This window comes from Copadichromis virginalis, linkage group LG23 (genome assembly GCF_057382275.1).
Source record: "Copadichromis virginalis isolate Kocher_CV1m ecotype Utaka linkage group LG23, C_Virginalis_male_GT1.1, whole genome shotgun sequence".
Classification (NCBI taxonomy): domain Eukaryota; kingdom Metazoa; phylum Chordata; class Actinopteri; order Cichliformes; family Cichlidae; genus Copadichromis; species Copadichromis virginalis.
In genome coordinates, this window is record NC_140639.1 from 12,153,758 (window position 1) to 12,177,267 (window position 23,510).

Below are 23,510 nucleotides of genomic sequence, written 5' to 3' on the forward strand. Positions count from 1 at the left end.
AGAACACACATAAGCTCATTAGGCATGTAATAAAAGCTCTGGGCGTTCCCCCCCCCCCCCCCCCCCCCGACTATTTGATAAATAGCGCAGTGATAATGAATGTGTCTGTTTTGCCACCTGTGGTTTTTACTGTCAGTGTAAGATTTGTATAAAGTTGTAACTGTGATGTGTTTAAAATAAAAGTCAGCCTAAAACAACCTATCACTTTGCACCCTTGCTTTGTCAAGTAGCAGCAAAGTAACTAACTTATTTAAAAGTATTTCAGTCATAATCTGCCATTTTTAGAGCTCAGCACATCAACCATTATAATCTCCTGAAACGAGTTGTGTGTTGATTGCTGCGGTCGTTATTGCAGTGTTTAGCCCCCTTCGGGTTTAGCAGTTTGCATGTTTCCATTTTGTATTGAGCAAGATATGAGGAAGTTAAACTTGTCATCTGTTTTTCTCACTAACTACCGCAGTAAGACTGTGAATCTAACAAGATGCAATCTAAATAGGGTTTTTTTTTTAATATTAAGTGATGTCTTTATCTATTGGTCACTTCTGGGTATTTAAAAGGTGTTAAAACAAATAAAGGGATCACTAATGTTTACAGAGGCTGGTTCTTGTTGGCAGCTAGCATGCATACATACATGAGCAATACCCCATAATGTGCTTTTTGTTTATTTTTTATTTTTAGCAGTCCAGCTCTATCAGTGACCACTAAGTGACCTCCAGTCTGGTATCAAGGCCTCATCTTTGCGTAACTGGCAGTGTTTTTACCAATGTGAAGTTTAGGAGAGCACGTTTCTGCTTAAAATGTCCACGTTTCATTATTTACTTTGATGATTTTTGTAACATAAGCTTTTGTGTTGCATGACTTTGAAACGCTGTAATTTCTAATATTTGCGTATTTTGACATATTGCCTTGAACCTTGACCAAACCCGCAGGCTCGAAGAGACAAATCCACTTTTCGTTAATGGCTCTGAGGTTTGCAGCCGTGTTGGCCAACGGTTAAACTGTTGGTGGGAACAGTCTGGCCTATCGATTGTCATTTGTTTGTGGAGGCCTTGAAGCACCCATTCCACACCACTGGCACATCACCTTAACCACTCTGCGTTGCAGCCCAGCTGTAAAAATAGATAGGAAAGATTGCCCTAGATATGCACACGCACTCACATAGAGACACATATAAGAAATAAGATACACACACACCTTCAGGTGTAGATGTGTGGCGTTTGTGGGGGGGACCTCACTTAGGAAAGAGCAATGGAGACAAAGAGATATGAAACCACAAAAAGTGCATTTAACTGACATTGAGTGAGCATCAATTCAGCAAACTGACTTTTGTTCGGGGTTGCCACTGTTTATAAATTCACCCTTTTTGACCTTCAATTGATGCTTGATCTGCAGTGGGTGCTCACCTCCACCAGGTGGCATTAGATTCATGAGGAAGTTCAAAACACTTGTTAGAAAGCCCCTAAATAAGAGGAGGAGACAGGAGAAGACTGGTGTATATCAAATAATTTAAAACGTTCCTTTACTTACATACATTAGGTTTTCTAAACTATCAAAGAAAAATGGATGAGCTCATACTTGAGCTGGATTGCTTAAGATCCAAATACATACATATGCAAATATCAGCAAAGGCAATAAAGCTTTAAAAAAAAAAGAAAAAGAAAATCTCCTTATAGAGCATTGAGCAAATACTCAAGGCCAGGATTCACCAAAAAATCGTTAATTCTGCCGCTGTTTAAACTCAGCACTCGGAGACTGACACCTGTTTAATTTGTGTGCACATTTAAAAGTATTTTGCAGATAGAAAGAAAGACTGTGTGTCGGCTGTGCCTGCCTTATCTGAAAGTTTCACAGCGTTCACATTCCTGTAAACTGATACTCCCACTGCTGACACAATGGCCGTGCTGTCATATCCTCATGAGGACGTTCTGGCTCATTCAAGTTATTTGGCTTAGATTCTTTTAAAATCACTAATTGTGCTTTATTCACATTTGAGATTTAAACAGTGATCTGTTATGCATGTGAGGGTTTGATGCCCCTCCTACGTTACCTTCTTTTTCCTCAGGTACAGTGCTCGGGGAGTACAGTCTGTTACTGGAGTCTTCACATGGGAGAACGAGAAAGGTGGAGTCATGTTGCACAGGCAGGGATAAAGGAGGGAGACAGGTAGCGCAGATTTGAGCTATGTAAAGCAGCTGAAGAATGGTTGTGAAAACACTCGTGTTAATGTCTGGTTGTGGTCTGTGGAGTCAGTATTAATGACTAAGCTAAACAGATGTTTGTAATGTTTTTTACACAGGCTCGTGGACTGTGCAGCAGACAATGGAGGTAAATTTGTGACTTAAAGAAAACTGTATGTTTATATGTTATTACTTAAGAATGACAGAGTTACTGTTCACAGCAGTACAAACAGGATTAATGATTAGTGAAAAGAGTTTAATATTCTCCCAGGCTTTCTGTTATTCTTATTTTTTAAAAGGCTCAGACGGTTGTTTCTTAGCAACAGGTAAAATTTAGCATACAAATCTTCTGTTGATGAGTCTGTTTTGTCTTTGTTTTAGTAAAACTTTGCAGATTTAATGCAGCTGGTTGGATCTGAAAATCCTCGCGCCTCTCTCACCAGGACTGCTCGTTAGCTTCCAGATTCAGCAGGAAGATCAGGTACTCGTCTCAGTATTTTATCATACATGTGTCAGCCTGCTGTTGCCCTCAGGTTGCCTCAGTAACCTTTTGCTTATGTCAGAGGGTAGTTAATCAAGTATGAGTACGTTTTACAGAGAACTGTCTTTTTAAATCAGCAGCAGGGATTTATAAGTAACATAACACAGTGTAAGTACACAACTGATAAACCAAGAACGTACTACCGAAGGGTGTGAACGTCCAGCACATCTCCCATATCCAATCCAGCCCATTGGTATCTTTGTAAACAGTAGAAATTGCAGAGATTTAATTAATAATTCAAATGATTTTACATAAAATAAACCGCTATTCCTACTGTGGCCATTCCAGCACCATTGCGCAAGAATGGAAAAGTAAGCAAAGGCTGAAGTATTCATAGATCTTGACAAGTTGCTTGAATAATGTGGTAAAATACTCAGTGTGAATGTTTTGCCTTAGGAGATTCACTGGGTTCTATAACATGTCATTTATGTGTAATAAGGGCAGGTAGACTTACTCTTAAAAACTGAGGTGTAGAGTTAAAATTTGCCTTATTTTTCTTGAGACATCCCACAATGTTTATCATCTGTTTTGTAACAAGGTGGTTCATTAAACATGTTTTCACACAGTGTAGTGGAATGGTGTCAGGTGTTGTGCATATATTATGCTTTTTTCTCACAGATTTCGATTCTATTTGTGGGATTGGCAGTGTTGTGACAAATAACATTTCCAGTGAGTCTTCCGTCCTGTGGATGAACTCCAACTGTTATTGGTTGCTCTTGTTGTGCTTTCCGGCCTGAGATAGTGGCAAATGAACCAGTTCCTGCTGTTAGTTCTGTTAGAGTGACCCTCCAGAGAATAACAAAGATTATAATCATGAAATCCAGCCCAAGATGAGTCTGTCTTCTAGCAGGATGAGAGACGCAAACACCTGAATAACAGGTGATGGCTGAATCTTGCTACATAAACGACCTAGCAAGCTGGTAAGGAACACATGAGCTGGTTAGCGGCCACCAAATGTCCAAAAAAAAGACAAAATTATCTGCTCATAGTTTGTTTCCAGGATTTCAGAGTTCACAAAAGATGAAAAAGACAAGTTGTTTCTTATCTTCTCCAAATTAAGTCAATATTGCTAAAGAATCATGGTCATGAGATGGCAAATTCTACTAAATTTAGTTATTAATGTTTTTTGTTATGTGTTTTTTTCCCCCCTGCATAACAGTGTTTATTGAAAAAGGGTTCCTGTTTATTAAATTGAGTATTTTTTATAAGCAATAAAAGTGCTTTAATAGATTTTTAATGATATGCTTTAATATGAGACACTACTGAGGCCCACAAGTGGAAATAGTCGGTGTTCCTTTTAAATAAGCAAGTACTGTTCATAATTTCAAAGTGATATTTTACAATTAAAAGCATATTTTACGTCCAAATCTATATGAGAACCTCACTTTTAGGGTTCAATTTTGAGTTTAAAGCGCTGGACTGCAATTCAAATGTTTTTTACAGGTTAAAAATGAGAGTTTTAGAATATTTCACAATAATCAACAATGATGTAAATGAAAATATAGTACTGTAAATGAATACACAACACAAGCGTTTTTTAGCACAAATACAGAAAAAAGTACCATAAAATAAACTGCAGTAATAATGCTATAGATGAGTTCACAGTTAAAATACTATAATCAGTGTCAGTGGAAAATACAATAAAAGTGCAGTAAAAACAGAGTAAAAATACTATAAATGAGATTACAGTAGAAGTACTGTGAAAGATATTAGAGCAATACTCTAAATGGAACGTACAGTAAAGTACTCCTTAATTTGTAGACATGTTACCTGTAACTCTGTGAGTGAGGAGCAGTTAAACGAGTTAAACTTTATGGCTTTCCAATTTTTTAAATGGCCCAGATGGTTGTTACTTAGAAACAGGTCAAATTTAGCATACAAATCTTCTGTTGATGAGTCTGTTTTTTCTTTGTTTTAGTAAAACTTTGCAGATTTAATGCAGCTGGTTGGATCCGAACATCCTCGCGCCTCTTTCACCAGGACTGCTCGTTAGCTTCCAGATTCAGCAGGAAGATCAGGTACTCGTCTCAGTATTTTATCATACATGTGTCAGCCTGCTGTTGCCCTCAGGTTGCCTTAGTAACCTGTTGTTTATGCCACGGTGTAGTTAATCAAGTATGAGTACGCTTTACAGAGAACTGGGTAGTCTTTTTAAATCAGCACATCAGCAGTAACAAAGTGTAAGTACACGACTGATAAACCAAGAATGTACTACCGAAGGGATTGAATGTTCCACAGCACATCTCCCGTATCCATTGGATACGCAATAATATTCAAATGATTAAATGAAATAAATCATAATTCCTGCTGTGGCCATTCCGTACCATTTATCATCTCCTCTCTAACTGGGTGTTTTTTCAAGTGTAAATATGTTTCTGTTTTTGTGTTTTTTCCACTAAAACATGGTGAAAGAAGGTGAAAGAAGGTGAAATCTACTTTTCCAATAGGTTATTTTGATGAGCTCAGCCCTATTCAGATCAAATTGCTGCCTGTGTGGTCACTGAACTGCGATGAGTTTGCATGTCTGCTGATAAAACATATTTCTACTTTGTGTAGCAGCAAACAGGAGTCTGCAAGCGTCCAAGTCTTCATCAACATCATGGTCAATGAAAGTGCTGAATCTGGTACGTCTCTTTTGATCTTTGTACTTTATTTCAGACACCGTATTCATATCTGTGTTCATAAGATCCGTCCAGAAAGAAATGCAGTTGGATGTCAGTTTTGATTTGCAACCTTCACATCCACGCTGATTTTTTTTTTCTTATAGTAGATAAAGTTTCTTTAGCAGATGTTGTTTGAGTATTTTTTTTACTTTCTTAAGACTCTAAGTGGGGGATATGAGGAGAGGACTGACAGAGGTACTATACAGCATCCACCTGCATGAAAACGCACAGTGCAGGAAATTCTTTGCATCTGTAATCACTGTTAAAAATGACTCATAAAAATCACTTTATGTAAATGTTGTCTAAGATCACAGAGTTTTTCTGACAGGCTTCACATGGGAGGTGAGAGCAAACAGCCGCCACTACCACAAACCAAAACAGAAGAAATCCTTTCTGTGCTTCCGTTGGGGGAGATCCGCTGTGAGTCAGCCATCCCACACGAAAACCTTACACCTGCTGATACATTCAGAGTCAGGCTGATGCGCTGATGTTTGCATGTGTGTCTTCTACCTGCCCCTCTCCATGGCTCTCCGCATCGGTTGCCAGGACAATGTGGTGCGCAGCTACAAGTACACCCCTTTGACGTTCCTGCCCCTGACGCTATTTGAACAGTTCCAGCGAGCAGCCAATGTCTATTATCTCCTCATCTTGGTGTTGCAGGTCAGATGAAGGCTCTGCTGTGGCGTCTCGCTTTGTTTTTACATGCTATGAATCCAAAAATCCTGCTTTGTGTGCTTCTGTCAGCTCAGCTTTAACAAATGCATAATTTAATATGCTGACATTTTTACATTTTACACCTGATATAGCATGCTGCTAATTTTCTATATTTCACTTTTTCTTTTTTTTTTACTAGTGAGCGTGATCACAAACCAGCTCGTATTTGGTTAATGTAGCTTGTCAAAATGAACTTAACTCAGCAGACATTTGCAAGCATTTTGCATAGTTTATATTAATGGTGGAGGAACTTTATCTGGATGATGTGGCTGACGCGTGCTTGTGTTTGCATGTGGTTTCAAGTGTGTCCCTGCCATCTCATCAGTACCATGGTACATCACCATCATCCCGCTGATCTCCATTCTCTCACTGAGAGGGCTGAAAGACCTCAGCAACGACATGGTGAGGCTTCCCGTCCCTCTCTGAGCTGCATGTTTCCGCTCACACAGATAAAGGAGTTTGAATATAAGTATGTGACCGGGCTCACGCATGCTTTTATGCCCATGCCACTTACTTGTTTCTCTCCTTCACTGTCCTCATTGACTCCTTGTCCTCTCCTCATTGACGGAACCAGTCATCCCAGTAGCATTAATTTATCTCTCCCATCATTAAAGCCTTTCCTTTTAAATGCAGGTGTGATGTTTTGCATGGAGAATTCCCTGGTTAAGTGCATCGCTGAGTTACGGTCGTTAACAGCTCTGGGTGAAATGCTTGCTTGACCCCTCTCTATTGACTAATCATTTAGTGGAGGGTGTAAATCTCCCAGCTGGTGTCACTGTAGAGCCCCGTAATGGCATTTCTCCTTTCTCCTCTTTTCTTCTCAACCTTTCATGGCCACCCTCACTCCCTCTCGCTTGCTCCTTGTCCATCACTCTTACCCTCCACCCTTGTCATGCTTCCCAGCAATTGCTCATTCTCTTTTACTCTCCTTCCATCTGTCTCCGTCCTTCTCTCCCTACATCCGATACAGGCAAGAAGACGCAGTGACTCTGAGATTAACTCCAGACCCTGTGACATTCTCATTTCCCAAAGGTGAGGACAAAGGCGGGGTTATTCTCTCAGGAGCCAACACATCTCCACTTTGAAACAGACCTCTAATGAACCTCTAATGAAGTGTGAATGAGTGAATCCCTGGATAGTCCCGTTTTCGCATTAGAGCAGGGCAAATGCACTGAGCAGTTTCCCCACTTATTGAAAGATAAGAACTATGACCAGCCTCTTAATGACACATGTTTTTTAACTTCTACTGTTTCTGAGAATATTATGTTGCAAATATTACACATATTACAGAAGAATTGTACTATTTCATGTAATCATCGCTGTCCTGCAAAGAACTAACAAACTAAATGCACAAAAAAACACAACCAGTGTAAAGATGATTCATTGTTTTTGTAATTAAACAGTATGAATCTGTAAATTCCTGCCCTGAACAAAACTTTAATTTGAATGTTGGTTACTAATTATGTTTTTATGTGTTGCTTTTTAAAACATTTTGCTTGAGTTTGTCTAGAAAACCATTCAAAAGGGTTTTTTCTTCTCAATCGTTCAGTTCTCGTCTGTTCTCTGTCTCAGTTTTCAAATGAAGAAGTGGAAAGACGTGTGTGTGGGGGATGTGCTGCGGATCCACAAAGACCAAGTCTTCCCAGTGAGCTTCTTGATTCATAAAACGTAGAAATGTGCAGCAATTTTTATTTGTCCTTGTTTCGAGAATATAATAACAATAATATTGTTAGAAAATACAGTACACGGTAAAAAAAAAAAACCAGTATATTCTTAGGATAGCTGGATCCAACTGGATTTAGTGCGTGCTTTGTGTCAGTTTGTGTTTCCACACCTTCGCCCTCATCACCCTCTCTGCTTTGTTTTAACGTTTTCTGTTTTCCCACCCAGGCCGATCTTCTTCTTTTATGTAGCTCAGAGCCTCACAGTCTGTGTTACGTGGAGACGGCTGATATAGATGGGTAAAGAGACACAATCAGTCCGGTCCCTGAATAATTCTCTTAAAATGTATTGGCACCGCACACACTGATGTAAATGCAGAAACGTTTATGATGCTTAAAGTAGACAGTAACAGTAATGATACATTTTCTAAGTCTTTGAACAGGACAATAAAAATGCTTCAAATATGGGCGTCAAAAAATGTTTGTGAAGGAGAAAATTTGAAAACATGACATAAATGTAACATCTTTATTAATAGAGGAGGCAGAGGTGTGACTGTATGTGTCAGTGCATACAAATCGTCTTTTATTGAACTCATAAACTACAGAATTAAGACCGTACGACTGCCCTCATCCATATAACCAAAACATTAATTTGTGTTTTCAGTATTTTCAGTGTATTGATGCTCTTTTGTTTGACTTTGTAATGAACACTTCCGTTTTTTTCTTCATTTAGAGAAACCAACCTCAAGTACCGACAGGCGCTCAGCGCTACACACGAAGATCTGACCTCTAATCCCTCAGAGGAGGCCCTCAGTTCCTTTGATGGTGAATAAACCTATTTTTATTAAAAATACAGATGTGCATTTATAAAAACCAAATAGTAAGAGTGAGATCTAATGTGATTTTTTTTCCCCCAGGTGTTGTACGCTGTGAGGAACCCAACAACCGCTTGTACACCTTCAGAGGTCAGCTGCAGTGGCGGGGAGAGGGTCTCCTGTTGGACAGCGAGCACATCCTGCTGAGGGGAACAGTCCTACGCAACACAACCTTTGCGTACGGCTTGGCTATCTACACCGGTACTCTTTAGATGGGAAAGAGGAGTGGAACTATGTCATCTGTGTTCAGAAAACTGTTACTTTAGTGCACAGCGATATCACTTTTACACAATGTTCCCAGATCTGCTATGTTCACCTTGCACTCTTGCCTCCACTCACTTCAGTGACAAATGTTATTATGAGGAATACAATCTGCTGCTAATAATGGTCCTGATTACCTCACTCTTATAGCTGTGGGCGTCTGGCAGATTATAGGCTCTTCCTGTCTTTTGAGTCATCATTGATTTGACATTATTGGACGAGGCAGAAGTGTCACGGATTCCATAGCTTTGACCCTTCCCGTTCTGGTTAAGCAGATCAGTACATCAAATTTATCCAGAGATGAGTTTCATACTATTAATCTGAAGCTGCCCACTGGTGTAACCCCAGTTAAGCCTGACAATAACTCTAAGCAAACTCGCACTCGACATAACCTGCTTCCATCAAAGCTTGCATGTTGTTGCTGTTGTAGGGCTGAGTTCAAATCAGTTTTCTGCCCTAGAATGGTTTTGTCATTTCTGCACACAAAGTTCAGCGACTTTCCACAGTCTGCGAGATTGAGACAGCATCGTCGGAAAACATAATGTGATACTTTATTGATCCCTGCAAAGAAAAACTCTCTCTTCCCCTGACCTCCCTGCACCTGGGTCAGAAACCCCCAGATCTGCTAGGAATTCAGCGTCTCGCTCAAGGGCACATCAGCAGAAGCTTGTTGACATGCGGGCTTGAACTCTCACCCTCTGGCTGCTTGACCGTCTACTCAATCAGCCCGGTCAGCAATAGCATCTAATAGTGGTGTTTTTAACGGCAGGCGCAGACACGAAGATCCTGAGGAACAGCGGGAAAGTGAAACTGAAGAGGACTCAGATGGAAAAAGTTTTTAACAAAGTGGTGATGGGGGTGAGTGCATGGAGGGCATGAGAATAACAACCACGAGACATTTTCTGCAGTTTTTATATACCCTGTGTGTCTGTGCTCTGTCTAGATAGTCCTGTGTGTGCTGCTGGCAGCTCTGTTCCTTGCCATTGGCAGTGGCGTGTTTTCTGCTCAGCTCATGAGACAGAATAGCGTTCTGTCTGCTCTGGTGTTTAACAGCAATGCTGTCTACACCGGATTCCTCATCTACTGGAGCTACATCATCCTTCTCAGCCCAGCCATGCCTATAGCCCTCTACATCTCGTTAGTTCCATCTACAATACTGCAATCATTTGTGGGTGGGGAGAAAAGTGGGTATGCACATCTGCGTGCGTGTGTTGGGTTATTATGCATGCATGTGTGTGTGCCTGCAGGTTTGAGCTGGTCCACACGGTCCACAGCCTGTTTATTGGCTGGGATTTGGAGATGTATTGGCAGCAGGCAGACAAACCGGCTCAGGCTAGGAATACCTCACTGAACGAGGAGCTCGGCCAAGTGGGATACCTGCTGAGTGACAAAACTGGAACACTAACCCAGAATCGCCTGCTCGTCAGACAATGCTGCATAGCTGGGGAAATCTATGGTAACAAGAGCTCCTTCTTTTACAGATTACTGACCTGAAAGTGTGTCGTGACTAAACAAAACACTATATTTAATGTGATATTTTAATTTTTCAGCTTAAAGCAGGCCAGACCATGTTCTGGTCATGCCACATGGGCAGGTGGATGTTTGGACAAGCCAAATACTCTGCTTTACAAAAGCAAAACTCATTAACAGAGAATACATCAGATGATTTTGCACAGATGTTTAGAATCTGTGTTTTAAAATGTAATTGCAAAGTGCCCAGTTATGCAGTTTTTATTTGGATGAAGCCACCATGTCTGGATTGGTTGAGAGATAGAAGTTGTCAGTTAAGATTAGCAATTTTGGTTAATGTCATAAAGTGTGGCAATTGTTATTTTATTTTTGCTGTTTGCACTTCCTCAAGGCTTTGTAAACCCACAAAGGTTTTTATGTTGTTATCTTCTGTGTTAAGCACAATGAGTTTAGGTGTAGTGAAATGTGCTATATTAATAAAATTGGCATTTAAACATGGGATCGACTCACTTTTGGAGTCAGCTTAAAGTAGCACAGAAGTAGCACAGAAAGAACTGCGTGTCTTTGTTGCTCAGCCGCTGATACAAAGTCACACACGAAAGCTTTAAATCAGTTTTTCTCATCAGCGTGACACAACTTTAGCAGCAATGACCCAGTTTGTTCCCCTAAGAATACTTTGTTAGCAACTAATGGTCCAACAGTACAGCCTGTGCCCAGTAATGTGTGAGGTTACATGCTGAGTTATTATTTGCAGCAATTTCCTTCATTAAAAACTCGTACAAGGTAAAGGTAAGTTCAAATTAGACAGCAAAGATTTACAGTTGAACAAAGACGACTCTGGAGAAAGATGCTTACATCATAAACCTCATCCCTCGAGAAAGGCCAGCGGAGACTCCTAACATGCTCAGTGCAACAGTAACCCCAACATTCACCATCACAGGAGAATATTAATACCAACCTTCACCACAGATGACACTTTCTTTTTTCTTTCTTTAAAACATATATATTAATAAATAAATGTCTTATTTTATACATTTACAGGTGATGCCTCAGTCGGGGCAGAGGATGTAGAGGTAAACAATTACACTTTTTTATATGTACTTAACCTTATTCTAAGGTATTCCCTAAAGATCCTTCAGTATATGTTTGAAATGATATCATCTTATATTCTACCTCTTTCCCCGCCTTTGGGCAGCCCATGGATTTAAGCTGGAATCCTTTCTCCTGTGGTGGCCTGTTTATGTCAGCCCCAGCCCTCGTGGACAGACTTAGAGGGAACCAGTGTCCGCTCAGCAGACAGTTCCTTACAGCGCTGGCTTTATGCCATACTGTCATGACAGAGTGGAAGAAACGTAAGGCTTTGCACATGTCGTGAGTCCGTAATGTTTTTTACCTAAGTTGTGAATTTTGTCAACTTAACTAAAGTTAAATAAAGATTAAAGGTTTTTTTTCTCTGCTATTATCTAAGAAAACCTGTAAATCACTAATCTGAATGTGCATGGCAGAATAACTGTGGTCCTTTTCTGGAAGACAACATGTTTTCCTCCTTTGTGCACTAACCGCGTTCCCACAGAGACTCCAGTTTACCAGGCTGCGTCCCCAGATGAGGAAGCACTTGTTGGTGCTGCCAGAGAGCTGGGCTGGGTCTTTCTTTCTAGGGCGAGAGATTTTATTGTTGTCTCAGAGCTGGGCGTCACTCGCAGGTATCAGCTCCTTGCACTGCTGGACTTCACCAGTCAGAGGAGACGCATGTCTGTATTGGGTGAGAGCAGCTCTTGTTAAACACACGCATATAATAGCTTTTTTCATTTGGCTCACACAGGTTTGATTCTAAGTCAAACAGCCTTTTGTTATTTCTTAGACATCCTTTTGTTTAGTCCATACTAAGAGGGGGTTTTTGCCTTTAGTGCGGGAGCCAGAAGGTGGAATAAAGTTGTACTGTAAAGGGGCAGATATAGTGATCCTGGAGAGACTGCAGAAGGACTCTCCACATCAGGAAAGGACTGAAAGAGCTCTAGAGGTAAAGCATTCCTGTTTTGAATCACTATGCTAAGCTAAATTAACGTAATGTTTTTTCCGTCCTGTTAACAGTTATCACGTACTCTGCATTTGCTCTCAAATTTCTGTGACTGCGATGTGTGCAAGTCTACACAGACTAAAACTACATTATCTTCCACTACAGTTATCATTTGTCACATCATCAAACCATCTACACACTATACTGAAGGCTCTTAATCAATGATTAGTAGGTTTTCAAGAACGGATCCAACCAGTCGTTACTAGCTAATGAGATAGCTGAGGCATCCCTGATTATCGCTTGTTTTTTTTCTTCCAGTTCTGCCTGAAGGATTACTCAGTAAATAACGTCAGCCTATCAAAAACCAATCTAACTTATCTTCTGTCAGCTGTTTGCCGAGGCCTGTCTGCGGACACTGTGCGTTGCGGTTCGATCTGTTCCTGAAGCATCATGGGAGCAGTGGAACAAAACTCTGGCTCAGTCTGCCACCATGGTCACCTGCGACCGTGACGCGCTGCTGGAAAAATTATATGACGAGATGGAAATGGACCTGCAGGTGGGCTCGTGCTCAGTGTGGTTTTATATATTGTCAGTTCTTCATTTAAAGGGTTCTAATAATGTTAATGCTTAAAGATTTCAGCCCTTTATTTTCCCCAAAATTTATTTTCGCATTTGTGGAGCTGAGCGCAGACTGATTTAAAAAAAAATTTTCTTCGTTAAAACCTGTTTTATAAGGTTAAACTTGACCAAGTTTCTCACATTATTTTTGACTCTGATGCAGTCATACAACTTTAGACTACAATCACAAAGATCTGGTTTCACCATACACCATTTTCAGTGAATGAATCTCATGCAAAGCTTGAGGTCAGTCATGAGTTGTCCTACCACGCTCGGCACATCAAAACAGAGTTCCACTGTGACGTCCAAAATTTTAATTTACTTTTTACGTTTCATAATATTTAAAATATTCTATATTAAAATGCAAATGTGTTTCTTTTTATCTATATTTGTTTATTATTTTTATTGCCCATTGTTTGGTTTAGTAACAGCAAATAGATTACTGATTTGAAGCATGTTTGTAAGTGATTAAACGTCTAACCAAACTGCACTGGGTTTGCAAGAAACTGTTGATTGACCACAGTCCACTCAGCATTATCACCACAAGCTAAAAACAGAAAATTTGCCTGCATCAGTAAAGGGGGCAAAAGTCGCAGGTCAGACCCGTAAGCTTTTTGTGTATTTTCCCCTATAGCTGAGAGGTTAACTGCATGAGGATTTGAGGCAAAACACTGCAGTGTTCTTGCACTTTATGCATCAGAAACTGTTCAATAAACTGCATTTTTAAACATACCTTTGAGAGATATTTGTAGACAGTTAATTAAGATAACAAACACTGGGGATGTTTGAAAGTCTGGTAGTTTGTGATGGCGTCGTTTATTCTCAGTCTGCTCTCTGCTGCATCACTATTTTGTGGAAACTGCATGAACTGCAGTGCATGCAACAAGCACACAACACATTGATAACATTATTGCCTGCAGCAATACAGTCTTTCTCACTGTGACTTTGGTTGCTTCTCTAAAATGATAATCAATTTGAAGGATGTCTGTTCCAACACATTGCAGGAGTTTTAGGGCACGCACAAATGCACAGGTAGGCACTCTTCCCCGGAAGAAGTCTTTAGTCTAATTTAAAGGGCTGATTTCATATTTTTATGGGCATAGTCATAGAACTTTGTGGTATGAAATATGTATGTAATATTTAAAAATGTGAATATGCTGTATGGATGCTGAAATTAAGTCTTGCTTTAGCTGCTGGGGGTGACGGCAATTGAGGACCGACTTCAGGATGGAGTGCCTGAAACCATTGCTCTACTTCAAGAGGCCGGGATTAAAGTATGGGTACTGACTGGAGACAAAAAAGGTATTATGATAAGCTGTGACACAACAAGGAGCATGGCATAAATTCTGAACGTGTCATAAAAATAAAGTTTCACAGTGGTTTCTGTGTTATTCTGATTCCATCTGTGACTTCTTTCCTTGTGTTTGTAGAGACTGCAGTGAATATTGGATATTCTTGCAAACTACTGGATCCTGATAGCAGAATAGTAGAATGGGACGAGCTGAGGTTAGCAGTGTTAGAAATACACAGACACATCCAACCACATGCACATACACACGCTCACACCATCCCATTGATCTTTGTTTGTTTGCCCCTGCAGACAGATACTCCAGTCCCCAGATCCACGGGTCAGTTTCTTTAAGCCCAGACAGACAGAGCTGTGGGCTGTAGACAAGGAGATGGCTGTAGCAAAGACTTCCGTGGTCCTCACCGGACCTGAGCTGGTAAACACACCAACCTGTGCTATACATAGACAATGTAAAGTTTTGTAAATCTTATGATTTGCGGACGATTTGGTTTCATGAGAAGTTGTATTCTGCAGAGACATGGAGAGGCGATATTAAAAGGTGTTGAGCAGTAGATTCTTCTGTTTCTTCTTCTTTTAGGACTAATTTCTTGCGCCCAGTGGAATGATCAAACAAGAAATCATTAGTTTTACATTAATTGGAGATAAATTATCTGAATTTCAGGAGCGGGACCACAACTCCAAACATGCTGCTTCCAGTTCTCATCTATGTTTGTTCCCCCACTTCTACAAACTGTTCGTTCTCGTTTTCGTGCCTCACCCTCTCTCAACTTTTCAATTCTTTAACTCATTCACTTCTATTTAGTACATGAGGATCTGCAAGGCCCGGGAGCTGCCGCCAGTCCCCTTCGAGGGTTTTGTTGTAGGGTTATGTACAGTGAGGTGGTTAAAGTAATTTTTTAAACTCTAGAAAGTCTTCTGTTTGTTACTATCAGGCCTTTATTTCTTTATTTCAGTTCTTGTTTTTTATTAAGCCTGGATTTGTTGTTTTTGAGAATTCTGATTGGTTCCTTCATAGTTTCTCGGTTCTTAGTTTTGTTGATCATTTAGCGTTGATCTTCATTTATTCACTAGTACTTGTGCCTTCAGTTTGCGTTAGTTACTGCTTGTATTTAAAGAGTTTCTTAGTTCCTCTGTTTTCTTCCTGCATTATCTCCTCTGTAAAGTTCAAATTTCTGTGTTTCCTTGTTTTTAATCATGTTTTGCTTTACTTTTGACTTCTCTCCTGTTTCATACCTTTAGTTTTACTCCCCCCTCTGTCTCTGTCTAAATTAAGCTCAGTTTTGTCTCATTACCCTCCTGTTCCTGCTTCCTTGATTACCCTCTTGTGTATAAATAGTCCAGTCCTTCCCCTCACTCTTTGTCTGAGCATCTGTTAACGTCCTCTTTGAGTCTATTGCCTTTTGGATTTTGTATCTTGGACTTTGCATCAGCCATAATAAATGACTTTGTTATTTAAGTCTCCCTCGCATCTACGCATTTGTGTTGTTTTCCCCAGACAGAGTTTGACCAGAGGCCAGAGTGGGGGGCCACATTCATGAGCCTGGCAGAACATTGTCAGTCTGTGCTGTGCTGCCGCGTAACACCTGCACAGAAGGCCGAAATCGTCACGTTGGTGAGAAAACATACCAGCTCAGTGACCATGAGCATTGGTGATGGTGCCAATGATGTCAATATGATCAAGAGTAAGGGTTTATTTGTAGTTCTACAATATAAAAAAGTAAAAATAAATCAGTGTGCTCTGACCATTTGTGTTCATGTTTTAACATTTGCCTCCTTCCTCTTTCCTCAACACCAGCGGCTCATGTTGGTGTGGGTCTGGCAGGAGTGGAGGGAGGTCAGGCGGTGCAGAATGCAGACTTTGCATTGGCCCAGTTCAGGTTTCTGCAGCGGCTGCTTCTCGTCCATGGCCGCTGGTCCTACTGGCGCATTTCCCTCTTCTTGCGCTATTTCCTGTTTAAGACCTGCAGTTTTGCCCTTGTGCATCTATGGTTTGGTTTCTTCAATGGCTTCAGTGCTCAGGTTAGACAAAAACAGATATTAAATTATGCCAGTTAAAGCCTTATAGTCACGGCATGAAGTGAGGTTCAAAAAATTACGTTTCTCTCACAGTCTCTGTATGAATCATGGTTCATCGCTTTATACACGATTTTCTACAGTGCATACCCAATTCTTTGCCTGGCCTTTTTTGAACAGGTGAGCTGGAGAGTTTATTTTAAACTAAAAGAAGATAAGTGTGAATGTCTAAACAATAAAAATCGCCTCTTTCTTTTTTAGGATGTCAGCGCAGAAAAAAGCTTAAATTTTCCCGAGTTGTACAAGTGTGGACAGAGACATGAGCTCGTGAGCCCTCTCAAGTTGTCCTTGTCACTCCTGCATGCTGTGTATGCATCGCTCGTTTTCGCCTTCATCCCGCTCTGCGTTTTCGACAACACGGTCTTTGACTACCAGACGATGGCGATCACGGTTTCCATGGCAGTTACGTTCACTGCCATGATTGAGGTCAGGATGTCTTATGGTTTTGTGTGTACATGGGCAATGCCAATAAAGGGCTATTCTATTCTTTTTTTCATAGATGCAGTTGTCACAGTGAAACAGAAAGTGTAACATTTTTAACTGATTTATATTTATAATAACCACGGTTAAATGTTTTGTAGATAGTTAATTAAGTTTTTTGTGAATGTTATGTTATGAAAACTTCATAATGTTTACAAAATGTTTTATAATTAATTACCTATTCATCTATAGCCACTGTTGGAATACATATTTAATCATTTGAAAGCGATCATTAAAAGTGAAGGCCTTCCCGCTGAAGGCAATCACTTTCTGGCAGACGATCACTTTTTGGCACAACACCTGGAGATAAGGGGGCAAAACAATCACATTAATGCTGCTGTTTGGTTGAGGCAGAATAAAATAGTCGTGGTAAGACAATCACACGACCACTTTAAGATGACAAAGCAACAAGGTGATATATACCACGTAAAACCAGAGTCATAATAAACAATATATACACAGACATATATACACACATATATAGTTTCGCCACGTTTACTGTCTAAGGAGAGCGTTAGAAAGCACTCTCTGCTTATGACCAAAAAATAAAAAAACAAAACAAAAAACAGCCCGTTTGTGTTGGTGGAAAAATGCACCATGTCGACCAATCAAAAAATGATATGGCACCATGACATTTGGTTGTTTAGGAAGAGGGGGAAAGAGAGAGAGAGAGCGCGAGTTTTAAAATGTGAGAGATTTGTGACGTTTAGCGTGTTTGGAGTGTGTAGTTAATGTGTTGTCTTGTGTATCTCCAAAAGTTGATTCTGTTCATCTGGACGTAGCATTTTCAGTGGAAGAAACGTTTCGTCACTCATCCAAGTGACGTCTTCAGTCTCAGCTGACTGCAGGCTTCTTATTCTGAATTCTGCAAATTCTCATGAGCATTGCATAATTATGATGAAGGGACTGACCTCCCAGCCCATTGTTCCTTCAGTGGGCTGGTTTCAGTAATTATGCAAATGTACTGTTTATAAGATTGGGGAAACCTGCAGTCAGCTGAGACTGAAGAAGTCACTTGGATGAGTGACAAAATGTTTCTCCCACTGAAAACGCTATGTTCAGATGAACAGAATCAACTTTTGGAGATTTACTTACTAGGGGTGCAACAGTACTCGTATTGATATTGAACCGTTTGATACAGTGCTTTCGGTTTGGTACGCATATGTATCGAACAATACAAATTTTTTTATTTACTTTATCAACTTTTCTTCTGAAGATGCTATCTGTGTTGAGCGCTTAGTGGATCTGCGCTCAACTACTCCGCCTAGGCTGCACTGTCGAGTGCCGCGGTAGCTCGTTAACGGAGATTTGCCGCGTTATGGCGTTAATGTCACTTTAATGAGATTAACGCTGACAGCACTAGTGGGAACACAACGAATATGACTGCACATTTACACCGACATCATCCTAGTGCAAAGACAAGTGGAAGCAGACAAAAACAACAAGCACGCATGCTACAAACTTTACCCGAGTCATTTAGACAGCCGTTAGCACATGAGTCTCCTTATGGGGACCTGATATGTTTAATATGCTGCTGAGAATATAGCCCAGAAGAAGCATAGCTTTTATTTTGGAAAGAGCCATTTCTCTGTAATAAGCTCTCTTTTCCAAATATGAGTGATTTCTCGATCAGATAGATTTATTTTTATTATTATTTTGTTGTTTCAGCAAGATTAAATTTAAAAACTGTACTTTTGAGTAAAAATATATATTTATAATTTTAATAAATGACAAATTAAAAAGGCATGAACATTTTTTTGTATTGAAAAAATATCAAACCGTGACACCAAAGTATCTAACCAAACCGAACTGTGAATTTTGTGTATCGTTGCACCCCTATTACTTACTTGGATGATTGAGCATGCATCAAGACGTTGTGTTGTGTAGTTAGTGTGTAGTGTTGTGAATAGTTTTGTGTTGAGTGTCAGAACAATGAGGCGACTGCCGTCTCCAGGTAGAAAACAGGAGGAGTGATACACCTGCTGTCAGACCTGCAGGTATCAGGCTGAGATGTTCTCCTTTATAGTGGACAGAAATTATTTTTTTGGAGCGGCACAAATAATTTGTGCGGCATTTTATTGAATCCAGAACAGCTGATTGTTCTGTAAATAGTTTGAAATGGTTTGAAAAAAAGGGTAAAAGGAAAATGGCTGCAAATAACTTTGTTGTTCGAAAAACTTGTGCATCTAATTAAAAAATGTACAATTTATATTTGCATTTAAAGTTATAAAATATGATTCAATAAACATGTTTGTGGTTATCACAGTAACATATGTAACATTTTCTACTAGGATTTTATGGTTTTTTTTTCTCTGATTTTAGATCAATTGTGTTAATACAGTATGTCAAAATGAAAACATGACTGTAAATTCAGACACGTGAGGTTGTGCTGAAAAGGATGATACCAAACAAGGCAAAGTAAATCGTTTTTAAAGGTGAAATGTAGAGGGAAAATCAAAAGTGTTTAAAATGGCCAATTATACCCTGGACCCCAGAGAGTGAAACCTTTATTTAAAGTAATGCAATAGTTACTTTTCAAGTAATTAATAACTTTTAGAATCTTGTAAATCAGTTACTAACTCGGTTACTTTTTTGAAGAATTAACTAGTAACTATAATTAATTACTTTTTCAAAGTAACTTGCCCAACACTGGTGATCTGAATGTAATTATTTTTTTCTTCTTTTTTTCTAACACTGATCTAAATAGGAATGATCTGACCTTAGAAAACGTAATTATATAATTTAATTTTTATTTACAGTAATTGAACTATCTGCTGGTCCGTTATTTCGTATAGACTTACTATATGATTATATAAATGTTTACTATTCGGTCTCCTTTCTGACATGAACACTGTACTGCATATCCAGTTGGACTTTTATCCTTTAATGTGTTTCCACGTCTCAGATTATTCTGCTGACCAGATACTGGACCAAGTTCAACATAGCAGCTGTAATTGTCTCCGTGGGGCTGTTCTTCATCTGTACCAGGATCACCCACAACCGCTTCCTTTTTGAGCAATCACCCAAGGAATATATATTTCTTGGTATTCAGCACAGGCCTATTATTATTTGTTTGTCACTCTTGTGAGATTTTGCTTTAAGATGTCACATAACATCCTATTGTTGGACTAAAAATCAAAAAAGAAAACATGCAATAACAAGGAGCTGATTTCAATTTGTCTTTAGAAAATTGTGGCTCTCTATCCATTTCTGTCTAAAGATATAGTTGCTCTATCTTTGTCCTTTTATCAGGTGCGTCTGATTACGCCTTCACTGATCCAGTTGTGTGGCTCACAGCTCTGCTTGTTGCCTGGACAGCTGTTTTGCCCTCAGTGACTGCTCACGCCCTCAGTGTCATCCTCAACGCCCACGACAAACACAAGGTGATCTTTTTGTGCATGGGAGAGTATGAACGGAGGATCTACTTGTGTATCTTTTTGAAAAGGAATACTTCTCAAAAGGAAAAGCTAAAAATGTAAATTGTATGTCCATTTAGGTTTCGAGTCACTGAATGTCATGCTCCATATCTCACAGTTTGCTCAGTTTATGCCATCTCTCTGTCAAAAGAGAGAAGGTGTAAAAAGGGCCATAAAAACTGAGAAAAACTGTAGACTCATAAACTGCAGCTCTTGACAGGAAACACACAGAAACTTTGTCCTCACAGTCAACAATCACAGCGCATACCACGCCAAACAACCTGCAGCAGCTCGTAAAAACTCTGCCAATCTCAAGTTATTCTTTCTCTGTTATTATCTGATCGTTTTCTAGTCATGTGCTGCAGTTTATTGTGAGCTTATTTTCAAAGAACCGGCAGACTCAGATGCAGTACACTAGACCAGAGAGCGAAGTTCAAAGAATTACTGAATAATGCAGCAGTTGCAGCGATGATCAGAAAATCATCAGAGACGGGATTCAACAAAGGCTGCATGGAGCACGAGGGGATCCTCAGACCACAGAGGTTGACAGAGAGTCTGTTGAGAAGTGGGTTGGCAAAGGGGTTGTGAGCACAGCATGCTGATTAGCCGATGCACCCAAGGTGTGCCGCCTGAGGAAAAAGACAGGAACCGGACAACACAGAGACACAGATACACCTTACCTACAGGTGCTGTGCTGGTGCCCAAGTCCAAAGCAGAGGTGAGAGAGCGTGAGAGACAGAGGAGGGAAAAGAGGACCAGAGAAAAGGAGCTTTAATAAGAAGACACTGGAGACAGAAAGGAGATCATGCTTGCAGTTGTAGCTGCTGCTGACATGCCCAGCCATCATCTCCGGTTCAGTTTACTGAGTTTCTTGTTACTCTTGGGTTAAAAGAAACAAAAAACACCCCCAAAAACCTTATATAAAGTAAACAGTCGCTGATATGTTTCTCCCCTTCTGTGACCCAGGTCCACAGTGTATCCCATCAGTCAGTGGAACTGAGGTCTCGTTTCAGAAGGGGGACGCCTCTCCGCCGTTCCTCTTATGCTGTCTCTCAGGGAGCTGGGTCCGGACGCCACATCACCTCAGCGACACACATGAGAAAGTGACTGCAAGTCATAACTGCGCTGTCTCAAAGGCGAAAAGCGACTGACTGTGTGAAACATACGTAATGGAGAGCTGCATTAAAAGTTTTTGTAACAGATAACATCTATCGTCTGCTCCTGCAGCAAACTTTTCTGTGTCTTTCAGTGTTTTGCGTATGGTTCTGTGGGCAGTTCTGTTACACTATTGTACAGATGCTATTTCGAAATAAAGTTAATGATATAATGTACAAAATATATTATGCATCATAAATCTTGTTTATTATCTTCGCATTGGCACTTTGGATCTGTTCAAACAGAGGTAAAAATCAAATCTCCATCTGCTGAGGTTACAGCGGATTTCCTTTGAGGATCGAACCAAACACAATAAACTGACAGCATAGCCTTGTTTTACAATTGTTTTATTTGTTAATTTATTTCAAAACACGCAATTTACCCATATTATCCTTTTAAGTTTTTATTTTTCTGTAACAGTTATTACTCAGATTATTCTCCTTCTCAAAAGTCTCAACTAGAATGAAACTAAAAGTCCTCCACAGGCTCTCCGGCTTCTGCAGTGGGAGGAGGGGGAAAAAGGCTTTCTGAATAGACGCGAGTGGGTTTTTCCCTCGTTTATGTGGGTGCGGAGATGTGTGACGGGTTTACGCTGGGGTATGTGCATGTACACGTGTGTTCGTGTGTGTGTTTAAGTGCAATAAGTGGAATGTCCACACGGCCGGGAAATCACAGGACCCGTAGAGCTGAACATTGTCTTCTAGGTTTGGCAGCCAGATTGTCATACCTCTGATTTCATCTTTGGTTTCAGCAAACACTCTCAAAAGGCAGACTCACCCTCTCCAGCATGTGCCTGTGTCTGTTTGTGTGTCTGTCTGTCTGTCCGAGTGCAATATAAGCCACCATCTCCAGACGACTTTGTAAACTTAAGTAGGTACAATGAAAGTGTCTTTGCATTGATTGTGGCCCTTCCTTGGCGCTGGGGACAAAGACAGTCGAACATTGTAGAACGATGGAGCCATGAGTGTGGTGGATCGGCTTGCAAACATCAGCATGGACTCCATTTTGATGTCAGTGGCAGTTTGGGGCGTTCGTGTAAAGTTAAGTGATCTCAGTGTGGTGAAACATGGGATGCTGTAGTGCTCTTGTGTCCCCAGCCACTCTCACCATAACCTGAGTGACTGGGGTTACTCCGCCCACACTGGGCTCATGGGATTGGTTAATTGGCCGAGTAAATGGCTGTGAAGGTCAAAATGAGTGGGAGCGTTTAAATGTCGCGGATGGAAGGGAGAGGGGGTTGAGGGTTACACTCTGACCCAGCAGCAACAATTAGGATTGGGGGGGTCAGGTGTTTGCATAGTTCTCTGTGCAAAAGCCACCAACCGGAGCCATTTTTTAATTCCTCGCGGCTGGTTACATCGTCATTACATTAGCAGGACATTGTGGTGGGTGATGGGAAACATGGTCTTTGCACCACAGCTCTTTTTTGCACTGCTGCGTCGGACTACAATGGTGGCGGGGAACTGGTCATGCGATCGTCGGTTCGAGGGGTTTGAGCTGTGAGATCTGGTCGAGATGGGACGAAGGATGAACGAGTGAGTGGGGCAGTCGTTTGGCAGTCGGGCACTACAGCATGTCACGATTCAGAGAGCCTCTTTTCCGCGTGATTTTGTTCTTCCGTCCTTCCCTTCCTCTGGCCTGCCCTCTCTCTACCTTTTTTCTTGTTTTGAAACTGATTGTCTTCTACCATCACAAAGACACTTGGTTCTGATTGATTAACAGGTAACAGAAGAGGGAGAGCACAGTGTGACTGGGGGTGTCTACATCAGTCCCACCGGCAACCTATTCAATCCCACAGAGAAATGACACGAATATGCTGTTTGACAGTAGATGCGGACGACACTTCAGGCGGGATGATCGGTTGCCACATGGTACTGCGGTTGGTCGGTCAGTAAGAAATGGTTTCAGATTTTTGCATGACAAATATTGCAACCCATAGCAAAGGAACAGAAAATAGAAATAGTCTTCCACATAGGTAGAAATGAACACATATACATTGTACACAGACCGAAGGAAAGCATGTAGACAGACGTACAGGTATCGGAAGGCCGCTCAGGTCTGAGTGTGTCCCTGTGATTAA

At 40.6% G+C, this 23,510-nt stretch overlaps 1 protein-coding gene across 4 annotated transcripts; it reads left to right on the top strand.

The window, feature by feature from the left end:
* Nucleotides 1-1,895: 1,895 nt before the first annotated feature.
* Nucleotides 1,896-21,776, top strand: atp8b3 (ATPase phospholipid transporting 8B3). Of its 4 annotated transcripts, none has more exons than XM_085447328.1 (31): nt 2,190-2,325; nt 2,559-2,658; nt 4,637-4,736; nt 5,275-5,342; nt 5,540-5,576; nt 5,710-5,801; nt 5,928-6,041; nt 6,399-6,497; nt 7,066-7,127; nt 7,668-7,740; nt 7,986-8,056; nt 8,490-8,581; nt 8,674-8,832; nt 9,662-9,750; nt 9,836-10,029; nt 10,140-10,348; nt 11,404-11,435; nt 11,558-11,714; nt 11,936-12,124; nt 12,270-12,382; nt 12,768-12,935; nt 14,188-14,299; nt 14,428-14,503; nt 14,598-14,721; nt 15,802-15,988; nt 16,102-16,325; nt 16,416-16,499; nt 16,581-16,805; nt 19,765-19,903; nt 20,112-20,242; nt 21,242-21,776. In XM_085447328.1, the coding sequence occupies exons 4-31, from the start codon at nt 5,325-5,327 to the stop codon at nt 21,380-21,382; spliced, it is 3,411 nt and encodes a 1,136-aa protein (XP_085303454.1). In that variant the 5' UTR covers nt 2,190-2,325; nt 2,559-2,658; nt 4,637-4,736; nt 5,275-5,324; the 3' UTR covers nt 21,383-21,776. The 4 variants fall into 4 exon arrangements, with proteins under 4 accessions (XP_085303452.1, XP_085303453.1, XP_085303454.1 ...); XM_085447329.1 differs by having other exon boundaries at nt 5,278-5,342; XM_085447326.1 differs by lacking the exons at nt 2,559-2,658; nt 5,540-5,576 and adding an exon at nt 1,896-2,163 and having other exon boundaries at nt 2,297-2,325.
* Nucleotides 21,777-23,510: the final 1,734 nt, after the last annotated feature.

Bases quoted from the DNA above. Each gene is read 5' to 3' on its own strand.
- atp8b3 (XM_085447326.1), top strand. From the start codon at position 2,030: ATGCCCCTCCTACGTTACCTTCTTTTTCCTCAGGTACAGTGCTCGGGG. The intron at 6,498-7,065 runs GTGAGGCTTCCC...CATCCGATACAG, and splicing joins AAGACCTCAGCAACGACATG to GCAAGAAGACGCAGTGACTC. The intron at 8,833-9,661 runs GTACTCTTTAGA...TTTTAACGGCAG, and splicing joins CGGCTTGGCTATCTACACCG to GCGCAGACACGAAGATCCTG.